At 43.9% G+C, this 19888-nt stretch overlaps 1 protein-coding gene across 2 annotated transcripts in view; it reads right to left on the bottom strand.

Moving 5' to 3' along the window:
* The window catches only part of ppp2r2d (protein phosphatase 2, regulatory subunit B, delta), a 79693-nt gene that overhangs the window by 47032 nt on the left and 12773 nt on the right, over positions 1-19888 (bottom strand). The window contains exon 1 of one of the 2 annotated variants that reach the window (XM_038821441.1): positions 3284-3301. The exons of the other annotated variant lie outside the window; for it this stretch is intronic. Within the exon in view, the coding sequence (XP_038677369.1) occupies positions 3284-3286 (3 nt within the window). The 5' untranslated portion in view covers positions 3287-3301. Of the gene's footprint in view, positions 1-3283; positions 3302-19888 lie in introns of those variants that run through there. 2 annotated transcript variants of the gene reach the window in all.

The following is a 19888-nucleotide window of genomic DNA, read 5'->3' as shown; positions in this document are numbered from 1 at the left end:
AACGTGATAATGACCCCCTCCGGGGAGAGAACACAAGATGTGATCGTCTCCCTGGACGCAGAAAAGGCCTTCGACAGAGTTGAATGGAAATACCTCAGAGGTACTGGAGCGGTTCGGGCTTGGAACAGGGTTCACCACTTGGGTAAAGCTCCTATACAACGCTCCCATGACGAGCGTACGGACCAACAATACCAACTCCCAATACTTCCAGCTGCACAGGGGCACCAGACAAGGATGCCCACTGTCCCCGCTGCTGTTCGCACGAGCAATCGAACCGCTAGCAATCACGCTCAAAGCAGCAAAAAATTGGAGGTGGGTGCGAAGGGGAGGCAGAGAGCACAGAGTCTCACTCTATGCAGATGACCTGCTCCTCTACATCTTGGACCCACAGAGCAGCAAGGACGGAATTATTGCGCTCCTGAAAAAGTTTGGAGCCTTCTCGGGCTACAAACTCAACATGAGCAAAAGCGAGATCTTCCCAGTACACCCGCAAGATGGGGGGTGGGGCAGCACTAAAGGGGCTGCCATTCAAACAAGCCCGACACAAATTCCGCTACCTGGGGATCCAAATAGCCCATGACTGGAAAGGGATCCACAAATGGAACCTCATCAGTCTGACGGAAGAAGTAAAAAAGGACCTGCAAAGATGGAACACACTCCCACTCTCCCTCGCGGGGAGAGTCCAGACGATCAAAATGAACGTCCTGCCCAGGTTCCTCTTCCTGTTTAGATCTATTCCGATCTACATCCCCAAGGCGTTTATCAAAGCGCTGGACAAACTAATCATGGCGTTTGTATGGGGGGGGGGGGGGGGGGGGGGGGGTATAAATGCTAGGATCCCAAAGAAGGTCCTACAAAAAACAAAATCCAGGGGGGGCTAGCCCTCCCAAACCTACAATTCTACCACTGGGTGGCAACAGCCGAGCGAGTAAGGGGATGGATCCAGGAGCCAGAGGCCAAGTGGGTGCGTGCGGAGGAGGCCTCCTGCATGGGGACCTCCCTCCGGGCCCTCGCTACAGCAGCACTCCCACCCCCACCCAAAAAACACTCCAGCAGCCCAGTGGTGACAGCCACCCTCCAATCCTGAAACCAACTGCGGCAGCAATTTGGCCTGACCAGAATGTCGGACAAGGCTCCCATCTGCAACAACCATAGGTTCACACCAGCACTGACTAAAGCCACCTTCAAAAGGTGGAGGCAGGACGGAGGGACACTGACAGTCAGGGACCTATACACGGACGGCAGGATCACAACACTGGACGAACTGACAGAAACATTTCAGCTAGCCAGGGGGAAACGAGCTACGGTATCTGCAGCTCAAAAACTTCTTACGAAAGGAGACAAGGACGTACCCACAACCGCCACGAGAGACTCTACTGGAAGACCTACTGGACGCAAGTATCCTAGATAAAGGGAACTGTAGCGACATGTATGACCGACTGGTAGAAAGGGCCGACACCGTACTGGACGCAACAAGAAAGAAATGGGAGGATGACCTGGGGATTGAGATAGGGTGGAGACTCTGGAGCGAAGCACTGCATAGGGTCAACTCCACCTCCATGTGCGCAAGGCTCAGCCTGACGCAGCTAAAAGTGGTACATAGAGCCCACTTAACAAGAAACCGTATGAGTAGGTTCTTCCCGGAGGTGGAGGACAGATGTGAACGGTGCCAAAGAGGCCCGGCCAACCACGCCCACATGTTTTGGTCTTGCCCCAGACTTGTGGAGTACTGGACAGCCTTCTTCGAGGCTATGTCCAAAGTGGTGGGGGTGAGGGTGTAGCCATGCCCGATAGTGGCGGTCTTCAGGGTTTCAGACTAGCCAGAGCTATTCCTGGGGAGGAGGGCGGACGCCCTTGCCTCCCTGATCACCCGCCGTAGAATCCTGTTTGGCTGGCGGTCAGCACCACCCAGAGCTGCAGACTGGCTGTCAGACCTCTCGGAATCTCTCCAAATGGAGAAAATCAAATTCGCCATCCGAGGGTCAGACGACGGCTTCCACAGAACTTGGGAGCCATTCATGCAATTGTTCCGGGACCTGTTTATGGCCAACGAACAAGAGGAAGAATAGCCGGGTGGCCAAGAATCAGGGGAAAATGGACGGGAATCGGACGGGAATCGGACGAAGGTAGCCGGGGGGCTACGGGCTCGTTATGGGGGTTTGTTCTCATGGTTTTATGCTTATTTCTTTTTCTTGTTAATTTATTGTTTTTGTATTGGAGGGGAGGGGTTACTGTTTTTCTCTGTTGTGATAAAATTTGCTGTTGAAAACTTGAATAAAAATTATTCCAAAAAAAAAGGAAGGACAAAGCCGCAAGCAACAGTCTGATGGTAAGCTAAGGCCCAAAACCAAATTGTAAATAAATGCCTGTAAACAAGTGCCTTGGCCATATTGGGGAATGTAAAATATGTATGCCGGTTAAAGGGGGTGGCCACAGTTATTATTATGAAGATGCTTGCCTGTAAATATACATGTTAATTTTTGCGTGTTTTTTTTCAAATAATTTGTTGGATATAAAATATGAAAACTCAAAAACATTTCCAAAAAAAGCATTATGCTGATTTTGGGAAGTGGTTCAGAACTGAATTTGCAACTAAAATATATGTGGGTGATTGAACACTTTCTTATTGCTGCTCTTGCTCTATGAGTGGCCTAGATAAATAAATATTTGTAAATCAGTATTTTTAAAAGTCTTTGGAAAAAGTAAAGTTCTCCAATCATCAGAACAAGCTTAAAACAAGAAAAGGGCACTTTTTATACCAACTCAAGTTAATGCATAGATTGAATACTGGAATTCTTTGAAAAGTTGAAAAAAGGCATCTCCAACTGGAGATTAAAAATATCCACAGAAAAGTATCCAGAAAAGAGTATTTTTTTTGGTAACAATGCAACAAAAACATTTAATCATTATTGCAAAATACTTGTTATAATTTTACTTTGGACATTACAATGAGAAAAAATGGAAAACAATTGTTTTGAATGTTTCAATTGTTTCAAAGTGTACAAATCCTTACATAAAAGGTTCAATATATTTGCATAAAAAGGCACTACTGATTGTTATGTGACAAGTGATAGATTGCATAGCCCTTTCATGAGAAACTTTGGAATGTGGTTTTTGGACATTTACAGCCACCGTGATATCCTGAACACAAGAGTTCATCCACAAATGCAGAAAATCTATTCAAGCAATTAACTGTAACTGACACAAGGCTATAATATTGCACACCTTTTACTGGTACTGAAAGAAGCGAGTCTCAAATATATTTGTAATACCAATTACCTACCATTTATAAAGCTTGCTTAAGAAACAAGTAACTGTTTTTTCATGACAATCTGTCAATTTTATTCTTTGAATATCTGTCAGTTTCTTCTTCCGAATTGGTTAAGACGTCAGGAACCACTCACTCTGAGTATTGAGGGCATCTGGGCAGGGGTACTCTTCAGGGAAGGGAAGATCCGGGACTTCAGTAAAAATCAAAAACCGCAGTCAAGGCCCAAGACAACCCGTGAGCAATGACACAGGCGATGACATATATTGCACTAAATATACTTAATTGAAACTTTAAAAATCCTTTAGGCCTGTATAAAAAAAAAAGAGTAACCAGAATATAAATACGCATGATACTAGAAATGTCAACAATCTTGGACAAAAATCACGGAAAATGCACAGGAATAGGTTATGAAAATCCTTGGAATGTCTTTAGTGACAGAAAGGCATGATGCATACATTTCTGCAGTGGCATACTGGTTCTCAAAAATAAAAACCCACTAGCAAACCGAACTTATTGTTTTAACTGTTAATAATGCAAACAATCTGAACACCCTTTCGGAAAAAAAGAAACTGTTTACAGACTTAATTAAAATGGAATGAAATATTCAAACGCACAAAGAATAGTGCTGATCAAACTTTTAGCTTAAGATGTAAGCATAAGCATCAAATAAATAGGAACATGTATCACAGAATCCTTACAGTTCAGAAGCCCATCAAGACTAACAGATATTACCAAGTTAGTCAATCTTATGAAGTTATCCGAAATTACTCAAACTGATCCAAAATCTTCAGTGGGAAAAATACCAGCAAGGCTTCAACTGCTGTGATACTTTAACATTGATGGGAATTAAATCTTAAAATTTTATGACCACACAAACAAAATGAAAGCTTTCACTGAGAATCCACTGAAACATTCACTTCATGAGATGAGATTACTTACTTGACAACTACAGAAAATATCTTCAGTTAACTTTGTTTCAACTTGATTATAAATAATATCCATAATTATAATAGAAATCATTGTGAAGAAATCATTGTGAAAGTAGGGGGGTGTAATTACAGCATGATAAAATTTATTCAGAATCAGAACCCTACAGTAGAAAGAGGAGAATCAGCACATTGAGCCTGCGCCAGCTCTTTAAAGAGCTACCAATTAGTCCCAGCCCCACTCCCCTACTTGTTTTCCTTTTAAAGTTATCAAATTGCCCGTCATGTTGCTTCTGGCTTCTTCGTCAGTCACCTATAACCTCTGGTTACTGATCTTTAGCTACTGGAAACAGTTTCTGTGTATTATTCTCATCAATAGCCTGTATGATTTGAAACAACCCAACAAGTCAGCCCTCCCTACTCTGGGAACAGCAACCAAGCGAGACACTGCTCGCACTCGACCAGCTGCAACGGGCAGGACACTGTCCGCATTCCCAGCACAAGACTCCTAAAACAAGTGCTCTACTCAGAGCTCCACAATGGCAAGCAATCGCTAAGAAGGCAGAGGAAACATGACAAGGACACTCTGAAAGCCTCCCTAAATATAAACAACATCCCCATTGACAGGTGGGAAATGCTCTCCTTAGAATACAAACTGGAGAAGCATCCTCAAAGGTGCCAAGCACCTTGAGCGCTAAGGGTGGAGCACGCAGAGGCCAAGCGTAAACAGCGAAAGAGAGTACCCACCCACCTCATCGAACACCAGCTGCCAAACCTGTGGTAGAGTCTTCGGATCCAGGATTGGACTATTCAGCCACCGCAGAACCCACCTCCCAAATGCAAAGCATCCTTGACCCAGAGGCTATGTGGATTGGCTAGCAATTGCAGAGCTTATCCATCAGTTTCTTTGAACAGGATTGCCATTTGCAATTTTCCAGTCCTCTGGCAACACTCCTATAACGAAGGAGGATTGTAAGATTATGGCAAGGGCACTGCAATTTCTATCCTTATTTCCTTTAATAGTCTAGAATGCAGTCCAACCAAAGCAAGTGACTTTTCTACTAGGTGTCACTTTAGGTTGGCAGTGCTCCTCTGTTTATTTTCACCCTACCCAATTTCTCTACTACATTGTTCTACTGTGATATTGGCAGCATCTTCTTCAGCCCTATCTGCTTCAGCATTGTATTGGCAGTTTATGGTAAATTATGAATATATATGACAAGAACATACGATTTAAAATGGACTGGAATTACATTAATATACTTGGGTTCACTGATCATCCAGCCTCTGAACTCTGTTGTGATGTAGCCATATGCAACATCATTTAACAATTCAGGCCAAATAAAGAAGAAAAAAAGTGACTAGTTGGAAGATCACATGCAAGGTAGAAACACTTTTATAATCCTGATAAAAAATTAGTTTATAAAATACAGTGACAGCAAGATCTGCAAAATGCAATTTGCAACTGTGTAGTACCATTCTGACAAGTATTTCAACCAGAGACCACTCAGAATGCATTTGAATGGTCAATTTGCTGAACAGATTTGACTGTTTCCACCTATTTTTTGGCGAAGGGCAAGGGAAGAATATTTCTATAGAATCCCTAGTGTAGAAGGAGGCCATTTGGCCATCAAGTCTGCACTGACCCTCCGAAAGATTCTAATTAATTAGACCCAATCCCCAACTATCCCATGCATCGATCATAGCGAATCCACCTAACCTGCACATCTGTGTGAAAACCGACAGCCATCCAAGGCCAGAATCAAACTCCAGTCCCTAATGCTGGCCTTGGAAAGGGTGCAGTGGACGTTCACAAGAATGATCCCTGGAATGAAGAGCTTGTCGTATGAGGCACGGTTGAGGACTCTGGATCTGTACTCGTTGGGAGTTTAAAAGGATGAGGGGAGATCTTATTGAAACTTACAGGAAACTGCGAGACCTGGATAGAGTGGATGTGGAGAAGATGTTTCCACTTGGAGGAAAAACTAGAACCAGAGGACACCATCTCAGGCTAAAGGGACGATTCTTTAAAACAGAGATGAGGAGGAATTTCTTCAGTCAGAGTGTTGTGAATCTGTAGAACTCTTTGCTGCAGAAGGCTGTGGAGGCCAAATCACCGAGTGCCTTTAACTCAGAGATAGATAGGTTCTTGATTAATAAGGGGATCAGGGGTTATGGGGAGAAAGCACAAGAATGGGGATGAGAAAAATATCAGCCATGATTGAATAGCGGAGCAGATTCGATGGGCCCTGTTGCCAAATTCTGCTCCTATGACTTATGCCACCCTCATTTCCCAGATGGCTCAACAAGAAAATGTGCTGTGATGTGTCACTGCATGAGTAACAGTGTTTTAAACATGTGAAGGAACAAAAAGGCATTTTAACCAGTTGTCCAGAATTTTTCACTGCACAAGAAACCCATGAGATATAATTTTTCCTTATTCTTTTTTAAATGTTATACATTATTGACCCACCTTACAAGATATACAACATTTAGTCAAATAAAAGTTGTATAAATCAGACCAACCAGGATATTTGGTGCTTTTAAACAGCGGGTGGGGGGGGGGGGTGGTGGTGGAAAGAGAGAAAGATGCTGGTGGTGATGTTCCAAGTGATTGTATTTGGTCAGATTTTGTTGCACATCCGACTTTGTCAGAAGCATCAAAATGTATTCTGAAATAACAGTTCCAAATACTTCCTGTGTAGTACTGGTCAGTGAAAAGTCACATGCAAAAAAAACATGCAATGTACAATGATGCCTGGCTTTGATCAACTCCATTTTTTAAGTGTCTACTATACAATATAAAAGATAGAAATTCTATATGACTACATAAAAACCATTCAGTCTTCCTTCTCACCAAAAGCAATAATACACCCAAAAAGGAATTGTTTTAACACATTTGAAAGTGAGATTTTAAATCTGCATCATGAAAATTAAATCAGCAATATTTCCAAAGGTGAATGAGAATTCATTCTCAAGATGGAACAGCAGGGATAGTTTTCACACATTCAAACAGCAAGCCGATTTCAGCCAATGGTTCCAACTAGACCAGTGTTTTTCAAACTTTTTCTTCCCCAGGACCCACTTTTTGCCAACCGGCTGACCTCTGCAGCATATGCCATGTTTGCTTATATTAACGTGAAAGGGGAGCCTTCTTGGTCCCCATGATCTCACTGTAATAAGGGTTACATCAGGAGAGAGCTACATGCAATCAGGTGCAGAGTTCAACCAGTTCCTTTATGCCATCTTCATCTTTGAGAGTATGGAAAATACAACCTTACGTGTAGGTCGTCATGAAGGCAATAGCAACAAAATGTTTTCTAAAAAAAAACTCAGTACTGGATACTCCTGGGAGATGCTACTACAGAATGATGACAGCCTAATGGCCTTTTTGAAAGTTAATACGAACTCTTGGGGCCTCAACCTCATCACCTACCACTTATTTCAAAACCGGAAACTGCTCTCATTTGCCAGTACCTCCTGCATATAACACACATGGGCTTAGCATTCTTATTTGCATTGGCACAATTGACAAAACCATACCTCAAATCTTTATACTGCTTTGTTTCAAAGTTAAGTATCTTTGTAGGCTGTTAACCAGAAGCCCTAAAGCTCTGTACAGAGCTAACACTAGCAGGACCTGTTCTGCAGTGGATTCTCTCTCCAGAAAATCAAATGGGAAATCCTGGCCAGTAGGTACATTACGTATGTTTATCTCTGGCATTCTGTTCCTTGTAAGAAAACGATTCATCTTTTCAGTCTTCTTGCCTTGCTTGCTAGCAGTTAGCAGAAATCCTCTAAATTAGCATTAAAAAATGCACACTATTCAAATTGAGAGGCGCAAAAGGTAAGAAACTATAGATCGTTTAGCTTGATCTCGGTGGTGGTGAATCAATCATTAAGGAGGAGAGGAGATGACTGAACATTTGGAAAGATTAAGCTCAATCCATGTTTTTCAGCATGGTTGAAAAAAGCTCTTTGAGGACGTCACAAGCAAAGTGGATAATGGGGAACTTTTGGATGCGGTATATCTAGACTTCCAGAAGACGTTTGACAAGTGCCGCATAAAAGGCTGATCCAGGTGAGAGAGATTACAGGGGATTGATTAAGGTTTGGCTGACTGACAGAAAGCAGAGAGTCAGGATAATGGGTCCTTCTCTGGCTGGCGAACTGTAACTAGCAGGGTGCCACAGGGGTCAAGCCTCAGACTTCAACAGTTTACAATCTATACAAAATGATCTACAAGCAGGGACAGTGTAACATAACAAAATTTGCAGATGATACTAAAATAGATGGGAAAGCAGGCAGCTAAGAGAAGATCAAGAGTTCACAGACTGATATAGATTGGCTAGGAGAATGGGCCAAAATTTGGCAGATGGAGTTGAATGTGGATAAGTGAGGTTATTCATTTTGGCCAGAAAAATAGAAAAGCAAATTATTGAAATGGAAAACAGATTCAAAATGTGTCAGAGGGATCTGGGTGTATTTGTTCATGAATCACAAGAGTCGGTATGTAGGTACAGCATGCAATAAAAAGGCAAATGGAATTTTAGCATTTATTGCAAAAGGACTCGAGTATATAAGTGTCGTTGCACTTGTTTAGGGTGTTGGCGAGACCACCTGGAGTATGGCGTCAGTTTTGGTCCCCTTACTTAAAATAGTATGTGGTGGCATTGGAGGCAGTTCAGAAGAGGGTTGCCAGATTCATTCCAGGATGAAAGGGTGACATACGAGGAGAGATTAAACAGTTTGTGGTTACACTCACTGGAGTTTAGAAGAATGAGAGGGGATCTAATCGGGGTATAGTAAAAGGGACTGGTAAATGTAGACCAGATGTTCTCCCTTGTGGGGCAATCTAGAACGAGAGGTCTCAGATATAGATTCAGAGGCAGTAGATTTAAAACAGAGATGAGGAGAAACTACTTCTCACAGAGGGTGGCGAATTTGTGGAACTCGCTACCCCATAGCGCAGTGGTGTCTGAATCATTAAACGGTTTCAAGAAGGAGAAAGATATATTCCTGATAAAAACTGGTTGGGTTAAAAGGGATATGGGGAACAGGTAGGGAAGTGGATTTGAGACCAGGAAGAGATCAGCCATGATCTAATCCAATGTCAGAGCAGACTCAAAGGGCTCAATTGCCTACTTCTGCTCCTAATTCCTATGTTCCTAAGCACGCAAGTACAGGGTGCTTGACGTCAAATGTATGTGCAGGGAGTGTAATCTGCTCGCTGCTGCCACTTATGGGAGGAAGACTGCCGACTGCCTCACCTCATTTAAAAGCTGGTAGCGGCCGCAATCATTCATGTTTCCAGTGCCTAGTTGCAAAATAGCAATTCAGAACTCCAGCAAAAGATCCCAGCCCCATACCTTGGTCATGCAGAAGCGGCAAAATACATACGATATATGGCACAGAAACAAGCCATTAATCCCAAACAGCTGGTAAAATAAACCAAAAGAAATGTTAAAAGTAAACGAGAGTAAAATACTTCCGGGTAGTATAGAATGCTGTTGTTTGGTGCCCCGTGGGGGGCGGGGGGGGGGGGGGGGGGGGGGGGGGGGGTTGTTATGCTTTTTGCAAAGCTGTTGAGTACACTTAATGCAAGTTAGTAAGCATAAATACCTAGGTATCTTCAAGGGCAATAGATGCTGACCTTGATGTCAAACGTCAAATCTTAAAGTAACTTAAAAAGACACCAAGAAATTAAATCAGGAATATTGAAGGCATTTCTTTACTCAGAATATGGAATTATCCACGATAGGAAATAGTTCAGGTGGTGAACAACAGATGCATTTGAGAGAATACAACGCTGATAGGTTTCGATGAGGAGAGATGGGAAACGGCCCGTGTAGAGGCTAAATAATGGCGTGGATTAGTAGTGCGAAAGTATCTGTTTCTGTGCTCTATATTATGTGTGAAGTACTGAGAGAGTGCTGTGGTACTAGTGCTTCCTTCTTTTGGATGAGGTGTTAACGAGGCCAGTATGTTCTCATGTGAGGTGAAGATGGTTGACAGCTTCAAACTTCAAGGTGAGCATATCACCAACAATCTGTCCTTGTCCACCCACATCGACACTACAACCTAGAAAGCACAACAGCGCCTATACTTTCTCTGGTATACTTTCTCTGGAAACGAAGGAAATTCGGCATGTCTACCGACTCAACTTTCCTAGATGCACCATAGAAAGCATCCTATCTGGCTGCATCACAGCCTGGTATGGCAACTGCTCGGCCCAAGACTGCAAGAAACTAGAGTCGTGAACACAGCCCAATCCATCACACGAACCCACCTTCCATCCATTGACTGTCTACACCTCGCGCTGCCTTGGGAAAGCGGGCAGAATAATCAAATACCCCTCCCATCCAGCTTATTCACTCTTCCAACTTCTTCCATCGGGCAGGACACTTCCCTTCCTTGGCCTTTCTATTTCACATTTCTGGGAATAAACTGTTCACTAGTATGCATCACAAAACCCACCGACTCCCACAGCTACCTCGACTACAGCTCTTCACATCCCACATCCTGCAAAGACTCCATCCCATTCTCCCATTTCCTTCACCTCATTTGCATCTGTTCCGATGGCTCTACTTTCCAAAATGATACTCACTGTGTGGCCTACAGGGCTCTCAACCATGTCCAACCCATTTTCTACAACTCTGCTCCCATCCCTTCCCCTTCCTCCCTGAACCAGGATAGGGTCTCCAGAGTCCTCACTTTTCACTCCACCAGTTTCCGTATTCCAAGATTCATCCTCCACCCGTTCTGTCTGCCAATTCCAGCATGATGCCACCAAATATAGAACATACAGTGCAGAAGGGGGCCATTCGACCCATCGATGCTGCACCGACCCACCTAAGCCCTCACTTCCACCCCACCCCCACAACCTTCTCGGTCACCAAGGGCAATTTATCATGGTCAATCCACCTAACCTGCATCTTTGGACTGTGGGAAGAAACTGGAGCACCCAGAGGAAACCCACGCAGAAACGGGGAGAATGTGCAGACTTCGCACAGACAGTGACCCAGCAGGGAATCGAACCTGGGACCCTGGTGCTGTGAAGCCACATTGCTATCCACTTGTGCTACCGTGCATCCCCTCACTCCCTCTATCAGCATTTCACAGGGATGCTCACTCCGGGTTACCCTGGTCCACTCTATCACCCCCAACACCACATCCTCTTCCCACGGTACCTTCCCACACAATTGCAGAAGGTGCAACATCTGCCCCTTTACTACCTCCATGCTCACCATCCAAGGGCCTAAACACTTGGCAGCACTTCACATGCACCTCTGGTCTATTTCATTTGCTGCTCCCAATGCGGTCTTCTCAGACTGGTTGACAGCTTTGCAGACTTTCATCTATCCCCAAGCAGGACCCAGACTTTCCTGTTGCTTGCCATTTCAACTCACTGCCCTACTCTCATGTCCACACGTCTGTCCTTGGCCTGCTGCAATGTTCTATGTGAAGTCCACCGTAAACTGGAGGAACAGAACCTCATCTTCTGATTCGGCACATTGGGGTCTTCCGGAGTTCAACAACTGTGAACTCTCTCCTCCACCTTTACCCCATTTCTATTTCTATTAATTTATTTTTATTTTTTCCATCGGTCTGTTTTTCCCTTACCATTGTCCCCACCCCACTTGGGCCATCTGTTCCCCGTTCCTAGTTGCCTTCTGCCATTAACACATTCTGATCTCTTAATGTACCACTATCCTTAGCCTTGACCAACCCCACTTACATTCCCTTTGTCTTTCTGCCAACGACATCTTTGTCAATTTCCACCTATCACTGGCCCTTTATCCAGCTCCATGCCCCCCACAACAGTATAAACCTGACCCCATTTCCATTTCTCCCCACCTTTAACAAACCCAGACTCGAAACATTAGCACCCTTCTCTCTCCAGATAGTCAGACTGCTGAGATTGTCCAGTATTTTCTGTTTTCCTTCTAAAAATATTGACTACATTTCATAAGAACTTAATTAGCTGTCAAGTTTTGGGATGTCCGGAGGTCATGAAAGGAACTACATAAATGCAAGTCATTTAAAAAAAAAATGCAACTGTGTCATGATCTCTCCCAGCAATTCTGATGTTTCAGTTTTCATACATTTCTGAATCCACATTTGTCATCATAGGAGAAGTTGACAGGAAATACATACAGGTGAAAGATTTATGGGAGGGAATAAATGCACCGCATATGATTCACAGGAATGGACCAGTTTTACCACTTGTTGGAAACAGTGGATATGAATTTACCTGCTTCAATTGGTGTACAAATGTAGAGACAGCAATTAAAAGTGACTAAAGGCAACCAAGCAAGGTGACTTTCAGTGTTATTTGAAGAGTTTCCGCAACAGTAGCAGAATGGGAAACTAGGCATTTATGTGCAAAAGAGTCCTTTACTACATCTAATGGTGACATTGCAAATTCATTTCCCCTGACCTGAGCTTTATTTCACAAAAGGGGATTTCACAAACACATGGGCCGAACAAGACCATTATTACAAGTGGTAAAAAGCCTGGTAGCTCTCACATGCATTAGTGTAGGGCACTATTTTTCTATCCAATTTTATGTGCACCAATATTAGAAGGTCATGCGTGAATGTGCCACCAAAAGAATTCTACAATATACACGAGGTATGGGAAAAAGGAGAACCGCCCCCAGCCACTTTTCTAGTTACCTGCTAGTCCACAAATTACCAGATTTAGTGAATTCAATTTTAAATTTACCATGGTGGCATTTGAACTCTCAGCCTCTAGGTTTTAAATTTGGTACCATAATCACAATACGATAAAAACTTAGAAGCTTGCGTTTTAGTCATGTGACAGAAGAAAAGTTGAATTGATAGCGATAGCTCAAGACAATGATCTTCGATGTTTCAATTTGACAAACAAAACAGAAAGCGCGAAGGAGGTTTGCCTTTTGAATTAATAGAAAATGTGGAACGGCTATTTTTGTTTTTTCAGCCTATTGAGTCTTTTCTTTACTTGAAACTGCTATGAATAGTGAGGATAATAGCCCATTCATTTCTTCACATCACAGTCAGGAGTAAAGCGCCTCTGTGAATTTGGAGAGTAGTTGACAAGTCAGTGGGTTGTGGTGAACAGAGAATGGAATCACAGGAGGGAGAATGAAGAATGATTGTTCAGGAAGGTTTTGGGAAAGTAGTGGCATTTATTCCATCTATAGATTTTAAAACACGAGTTGTGAATAAACTTTTTAAAGTAAACGGTCTCAGTGCATACAAAAAAATAATTGGGGAGAAGATATTTGTAAATATGCAAAGTTGAAAACATCCCACGAGTTAACCAAGATTTTTTGAATTATTATTATTTGAAGGTCTGGGCTCAGAATCCTAAACACTGGTCAGAAACTCCCTAGAAATGTTCTTTAATCTCAGATATTTTTGGGATTAGTCTTCTTTTCACAATTCTACAAAACTAGCTGCCGTAGAATGGGCTGGGGTGGAGAGAGGGAAGAAGCAAACAAGGGAGTATGACGGACTGCAGGCAGAAGGGAAGCAGCAACTGCGAGGGTAGGCGAGCAGGCTGCAGGAATGGCACTCACCATAGCTGAAATAGCTTTGGGCTGACGTTCAGCTGTTAATTCCACCCGATTAATTCCGTCAGCTTGGCTCTCGTCTGTTAATTTCTAGTTATAGGGGAGTCTACCTGTTCTTTGTTTGTGTGGTAGGGTGGCAGTAAATTGCATTTAACCATCCCGTCACAGCCTCCCCGAACAGGCGCCGGAATGTGGTGACTAGGGGCTTTTCACAGTAACTTAATTTGAAGCCTACTCGTGACAATAAGCAATTTTCATTTCATTTTTCATTTTCAGGATGTGCATGGATGTAATAATAAAGTACATGGTATGTAATTGACTGTTACACGGCTGTGCAGTTTAGAGAGAACACTAGTTCAGGAATCTTCCAAGAGCTGAAGCGTGCCTCTGTTATCCAGCGCTCAAGGCCCTACCCTAAACATGATATGTACAATGAGACAGGATTAATTAATGACCTCACAGTAAAGGAGCTTTGAGGTAGCAGTGATCATAACGTTCACATTTTGCATTCATTTGAGAAGGGAAGAGTGAATCTAAGACTAGTTGTTAAACTTAAGGCAATAATAAGGGTATGAAGACAAAGTTGACGAATGTGACCTTGGAAATTACATTAAAGGATATGTCAGTAGAGATGCAGTGGAAGAGGGAATTTCACAACACTCAGTACAAAGGTTGCAGTGAAAAGAGAAAGAAAGACTCTCGAGAAGGATGCATCATTTGAGGCTAATTAATGCATTAAATTGAAAGAAAAAGCAGACAATTACAGAAAGATTAGTGGCAGTTCAAAAGATTGGACAGAATTTAAAAACCAGCAGAAATGAGTTTTGAAAAAAAGGGAAGACGATATTTGAATAGGAGTGTTATATGTGGGTTTTTGTAATTGTGTGCAATATCTCCAAGTACAGAATCAGGTGATGTGTGACATTGGTGGCACAGCAAAAAGCACTGCTGCCTCACTGCTAAGGACCCGGGTTCAATCCCCGCCTTGGGTGATTGCGTATGTGGAATTTGCATGTTCTCTCAGTATCAACGTGTGTCGGTTTCCTCTGGGTGCTCTGGTTTTCTCAGTCCAAATATGTGCAGGGTAGGTGGGTTATGTGGATAGGGCAGGTGAGTGTGTCTAGGTAGAGTGCTCTTTCAGAGGGCCGGTGCAGACTTGATGAAAACTGGAGACTTAGAACCAGTCACTGCTAGTAACTGGGAAACTCCTATTGCACCTGTTATGAAGCAGGATGTTACAATTCGTAACTGCGGAAATTTTAAGACAACAATCAATCTAGTTCTATGTGCAAATCAATATTTGCTACCATTCATTTCAGATTTGTTCATAGGCCTGGCAGAACAGAAATTTGCAGGCCTACCTGCAAATGAATGCGGTAGCAGAATCTCAACAGCTGCTCACCATCATTACTCAAAGGTTTAATCAGTCACAAGAGAACACCTTTTGGAATAACACCAGCTTTATTTTAAGGTACATGGACCAGATCCTTAGTGTTTTTCGGGACAGAGTTACCTGGACGATATACTGATAACCGGCATAAAATGAAGAACCCTAGGGCCGCACAGTGGCTAGCATTGCTGCCTCATGGCGTGGAGGACCCGGGTTCAATCCTGGCACCGGGTCACTGGCTGTGTGGAGTTTGCACATTCTCCCCATGGGTCGCACCCTCACAACTAAAGATGTGCAGGGTAGGTGGATTGGCCATGCTAAACTTCCCCATAATTGGAAAAAAAATGAATAGGATACTTAAAATTTTTTTTAAAAATGAATAATCCTTATGCTTCACCGAAATACCTTCATTTGCATGGGATCATGTCAGGAAAGATAAATGCAATTTCTTTCAGACATCCATACAATATCTAGAACATGCAATTGATAGGAAGGGCCGACACGAAGCATCCAATTATGGAGGCTTCATGTTTAATGAATATCACTTAACTTTTATCATTCCTACGGTTATCATTCCTACGGTTAATCAACTATGGAAAATTAGTCCAAAATCTGGTAACTCCATTGAAACCGATACATACTTGTTCACAGAACAGGTTGGCAATGGACATCTGAACGAAAAAAAGCTTGTCAGCAAAAGAAGCACTGAAGTCATAAGTGTTGGTACATTTCAACCCGAGGTTACCATTACAACTTGCCTGTGGAGCTTCACTGCAAGATGGTGTCATTATATATTACCTCATAGTTTTTGCATTTTGTATGTTAACAAGTGCAGAATCAGGGCCTTCTTTAGGAGAGTGACCGGCAGTATTCTGAGCTTTGTGTGGGCACATGGGACTCCGAGAGTGAGGAGGGTGTTCCTGGAGCGAGGAAGGGATAGAGGCGGGCTGGCGCTGCCCAACCTTCTGGGGTACTATTGGGCAGCCAATGTGTCAATGGTGCGTAAATGGGTGATGGAGGGGGGAGGGGCGGCGTGGAAAAGAATGGAGATGGCGTCATGTAGAGGTACGAGCCTGGGTGCCATGGTAACGGCACCGTTGCCGCTCTCCCCCAAGAGGGTTACCACGAGCCCGGTGGTGGCGGCGACCCTAAGAATCTGGGGACAGTGGAGACGGCATCGGGGGGAAACAGGGGGCTCGATGGAGGCTCCACTGGGTGGCAACCATCGGTTCATCCCGGGGAACACGGATGGGGGATTCAGGGGATGGCAAAGGGCGGGCATCAGCAAATTGAGGGACCTGTTTATTGGCGGGAGGTTTGCGGGCCTGGGGGAACTGGAAGATAAATTTGGCCTTCCCCAGGAGAACATGTTCAGATACCTGCAGGTAAAGGCGTTTGCTAGGCGACAGGTAGAGGGATTCCCTTTGCTGCCCTCGCAGGGGACGATGGACAGAGTGCTTTCGGGGGTGTGGGTAGGAGAGGGGAAGGTGTCTGACATCTATAAGGTAATGCAGGAGGTGGAGGAGTCGTCAGTGGAGGAGCTGAAGGCTAAATGGGAGGAGGAACTCGGGGAGCAGATAGAGGACGGGACTTGGGCGGAGGCCTTGGAGAGAGTCAACTCTTCCTCCTCATGTGCGAGGCTTAGTCTCATCCAATTTAAGGTGCTGCACCGGGCCCACATGTCCGGGACTAGGATGAGTAGGTTCTTCGGGGGTGAGGACAGGTGCACCAGATGTTCGGGGAGTCCTGCGAACCACGCCCATATGTTCTGGGCATGCCCAGCACTGGAAGAATTCTGGAAGGGGGTGGCGGGGACGGTGTCGAGGGTGGTTGGATCCAGGGTGGGGACTCGCGATTTTTGGGGTTGGGGTGGAGCCGGGAGTGCAGGAGGCGAAAGAGGCCGGGGTCCTGGCCTTTGCATCCCTAGTAGCCCGTCGAAGGATTCTGCTACAGTGGAAGGATGCGAGGCCCCCAAGCGTGGAGACCTGGATCAGTGACATGGCGGGATTTATAAAATTGGAAAAGGTCAAATTTGCCCTGAGAGGATCAACACAAGGGTTCTATAAACGATGGCAGCCTTTTCTGGACTTCCTGGCTCAGAGATAGGTAACTGGGTCAATGGCAGCAGCAACCCGGGGGAGGGGGGGGGGGGGGTGCATTATTGTAGTGTTTATTCTGTAACTTTATAGTGTGTTAATTTGCGTTGTTGTTAAAATGCTGGGTTGTTCATGGGGATGGGGCGAATGTATATGATTGTTAATATTATTGTTATTTTCGGTATTTTACTAAGGTGCGTTATTGTTGTATAAAATCAAAATTTCTCAATAAAAATTATTTAAAAAAAAAACAAGTGCAGAATCTACGCTTAGTTGGAGAAGGAGACACGGAGTAATATATTTTGTGTCCAGATATTTCACCAATACCTGTATGGTCATCACTGCACGTTGCTGAGGATCACAGGCACTTAACAGCTATTGTTGGGCCACACAAAGGTATCCCTTTGACTGCCACGTAGACTCCAACGATGGTCTCCCATCAGTCAGAAAATCATGCCAATGTGGATGCATTATCAAGTTTGCCTTTCCAGCTGGTAAAATACTACCGAGTCATGGTAAAGACAGAGGGGCGACCTGATCGAGGTGTACAAAATTATATGGTGCATAAACAGGGAGCAGGTGCTCCCCTTAGTTGAAGGGTCAGTCACTAGGGGACACACGTTCAAGGCGAGGGATGTGAAGAAAAACCTTTTTAACTGAAGTGCGGTGACATTCTGGAATGCACTGCCTGGGAGGGAGATAGAGGCAGGTTACCTCACATCCTTAAGTACCTGGAAGAGCACTTGGCACATCGTAACATTTAAGGCCATGGCCCAAGTGCTGGCAAATGATATTAGGTAAGTAGGTAGGTCAGGTGTTTTTCTTGTGTTGGTGCAGACTCGATGGACCGAAGGGTCTCTTCTGCATTGGGTATTCTGAGATAGCAGGAAAACATCCTGAATTAACCTATACATTTCCAGTGGATTCTATTTAACAGCACGGGACAGATGTCTGTTTTGAGGAAGGATTGTAATTGTTCCTCCAGATTTGTGACAAAGAGTATTGGAACATTTATATGAAGGGCACAAGGCGTAATTTGAATGAAGGAGCTCCTTTTGATGACAAGAGTTGATCCCCAGATGGAAGAAAAAGCACAACTGTGCCAGTCACATGCACAGGAAAGGAACGCACTACCATTTACCCATTGAATCCACAGGAGTGGCCGAAAGTGTTATGGCAACGTCGACATAACACATAACACGTTGACTTTGCTGATCAATTAGAGAGGCACACGTTCATGTTTGACATACTCAAATAATAATCTTTATTATTGTCACAAGTATGCTTACATTAACACTGCAATGAAGGTACTGTCAACAGCCCCTAGTCGCCACATTCAGGCGCCTGTTCGGGTGTAAAGAGGGAGAATTCAGAATATCCAATTCACCTTACAGGCACATCTTTCGGGATTTGTGGTAAAAACCAGAGCACCCGAAGGAAACCCACGCAGACATGGGGAAAACGTGCAGACTCTGCAGACAATGACCCAAGCCGGTGCTGTGAAGCTACAGTGCTAACCACTGGGCTACCATGCCCCAAATATGGCCTGAGGCGATACTATAAAGTCAACCACTGCGAGCAAACCATTGAGAAACCCGACGAGAGACTGAGAAAACTAGAGCCGATCGCGAGCAATAATAGGCTACGATTTACAGCTAAGTGTTCGAAGACTTAAAGATGTATGGAGTTCAACATATAAAGTCAGCACCTTCCCACCTATCCATGAATGTTTAACCAAAGGTTTTGACCAGGTCTTTGAAGCATGCACGGAAAGCTTCCAAGGACCAAGGTTCACTTCATCGCCGTGTGAACAAAGTTTTAACAACACACCAAAGTACAACACAAAGTTCCCCAGCTTTGCTATTGATGAAAAGGAAGCTGAGGACTACCTTTGGTTTACTCGTCCAGAGGAAACATCTCACATACTAGAGTTGAACCAACAGTCACAGACCTTGAGATAAGAAAGTAACTCAAGGAAATGCTTATTTCAACAAGGACAACAAATGTTACCACGCAGCTACGCCACTAGAGAGAAGTGGGTCCCTGCGACAGTGTTGGCTTGGATGGATCCAATCTCCTACATGGTCCAAACGACAGACGCCATGCGGGTCAATTATTGTTAATGTGCGTCAGTGTGCCAGAAATACCTGAAGAGGTTACAGTCACTGGCCCATCAGACTGTAATTTCTAGTCCATCTACACAAGTAGAGAATACACCAGGCGTACCTCCTACTACTAGTCTTCCCTCGGAAAAAGAGAATGTAACACCTTCCAGAGTAGAGACATCTACTGGAGAACCTGAAGATAATCCAAGGACAAGAACAACAGTTCTGGAAGTGCACAGCAACCAGTGAGAAATAGATGCCCACCTGATCATCTATCTTATTAACTGTGTTAGCACGATGCAATAATTTGATGCCTGCACTTGTGTATATATGTAAATAACTTTGTTAAGATACTAGTTATGCTTTGGACTTTCGAAGTAAAAAAAAAAAGGGGTGGAATGTTACATATGTGGATTATTGCAGTTGTATGCAATGTCTCCAAGAACAGTCATGTAACATACATGACATCAGTAGCTACTTGGCGGGCTTTTGCCTGTACTTTTGTACGGTGAAGCCCTATTTAATAAACCTCTGTTAATGT

This window comes from Scyliorhinus canicula, chromosome 16 (genome assembly GCF_902713615.1).
Source record: "Scyliorhinus canicula chromosome 16, sScyCan1.1, whole genome shotgun sequence".
NCBI classification, from domain to species: Eukaryota; Metazoa; Chordata; class Chondrichthyes; order Carcharhiniformes; family Scyliorhinidae; genus Scyliorhinus; species Scyliorhinus canicula.
This window is presented reverse-complemented; position numbering and strand designations above follow the sequence as displayed.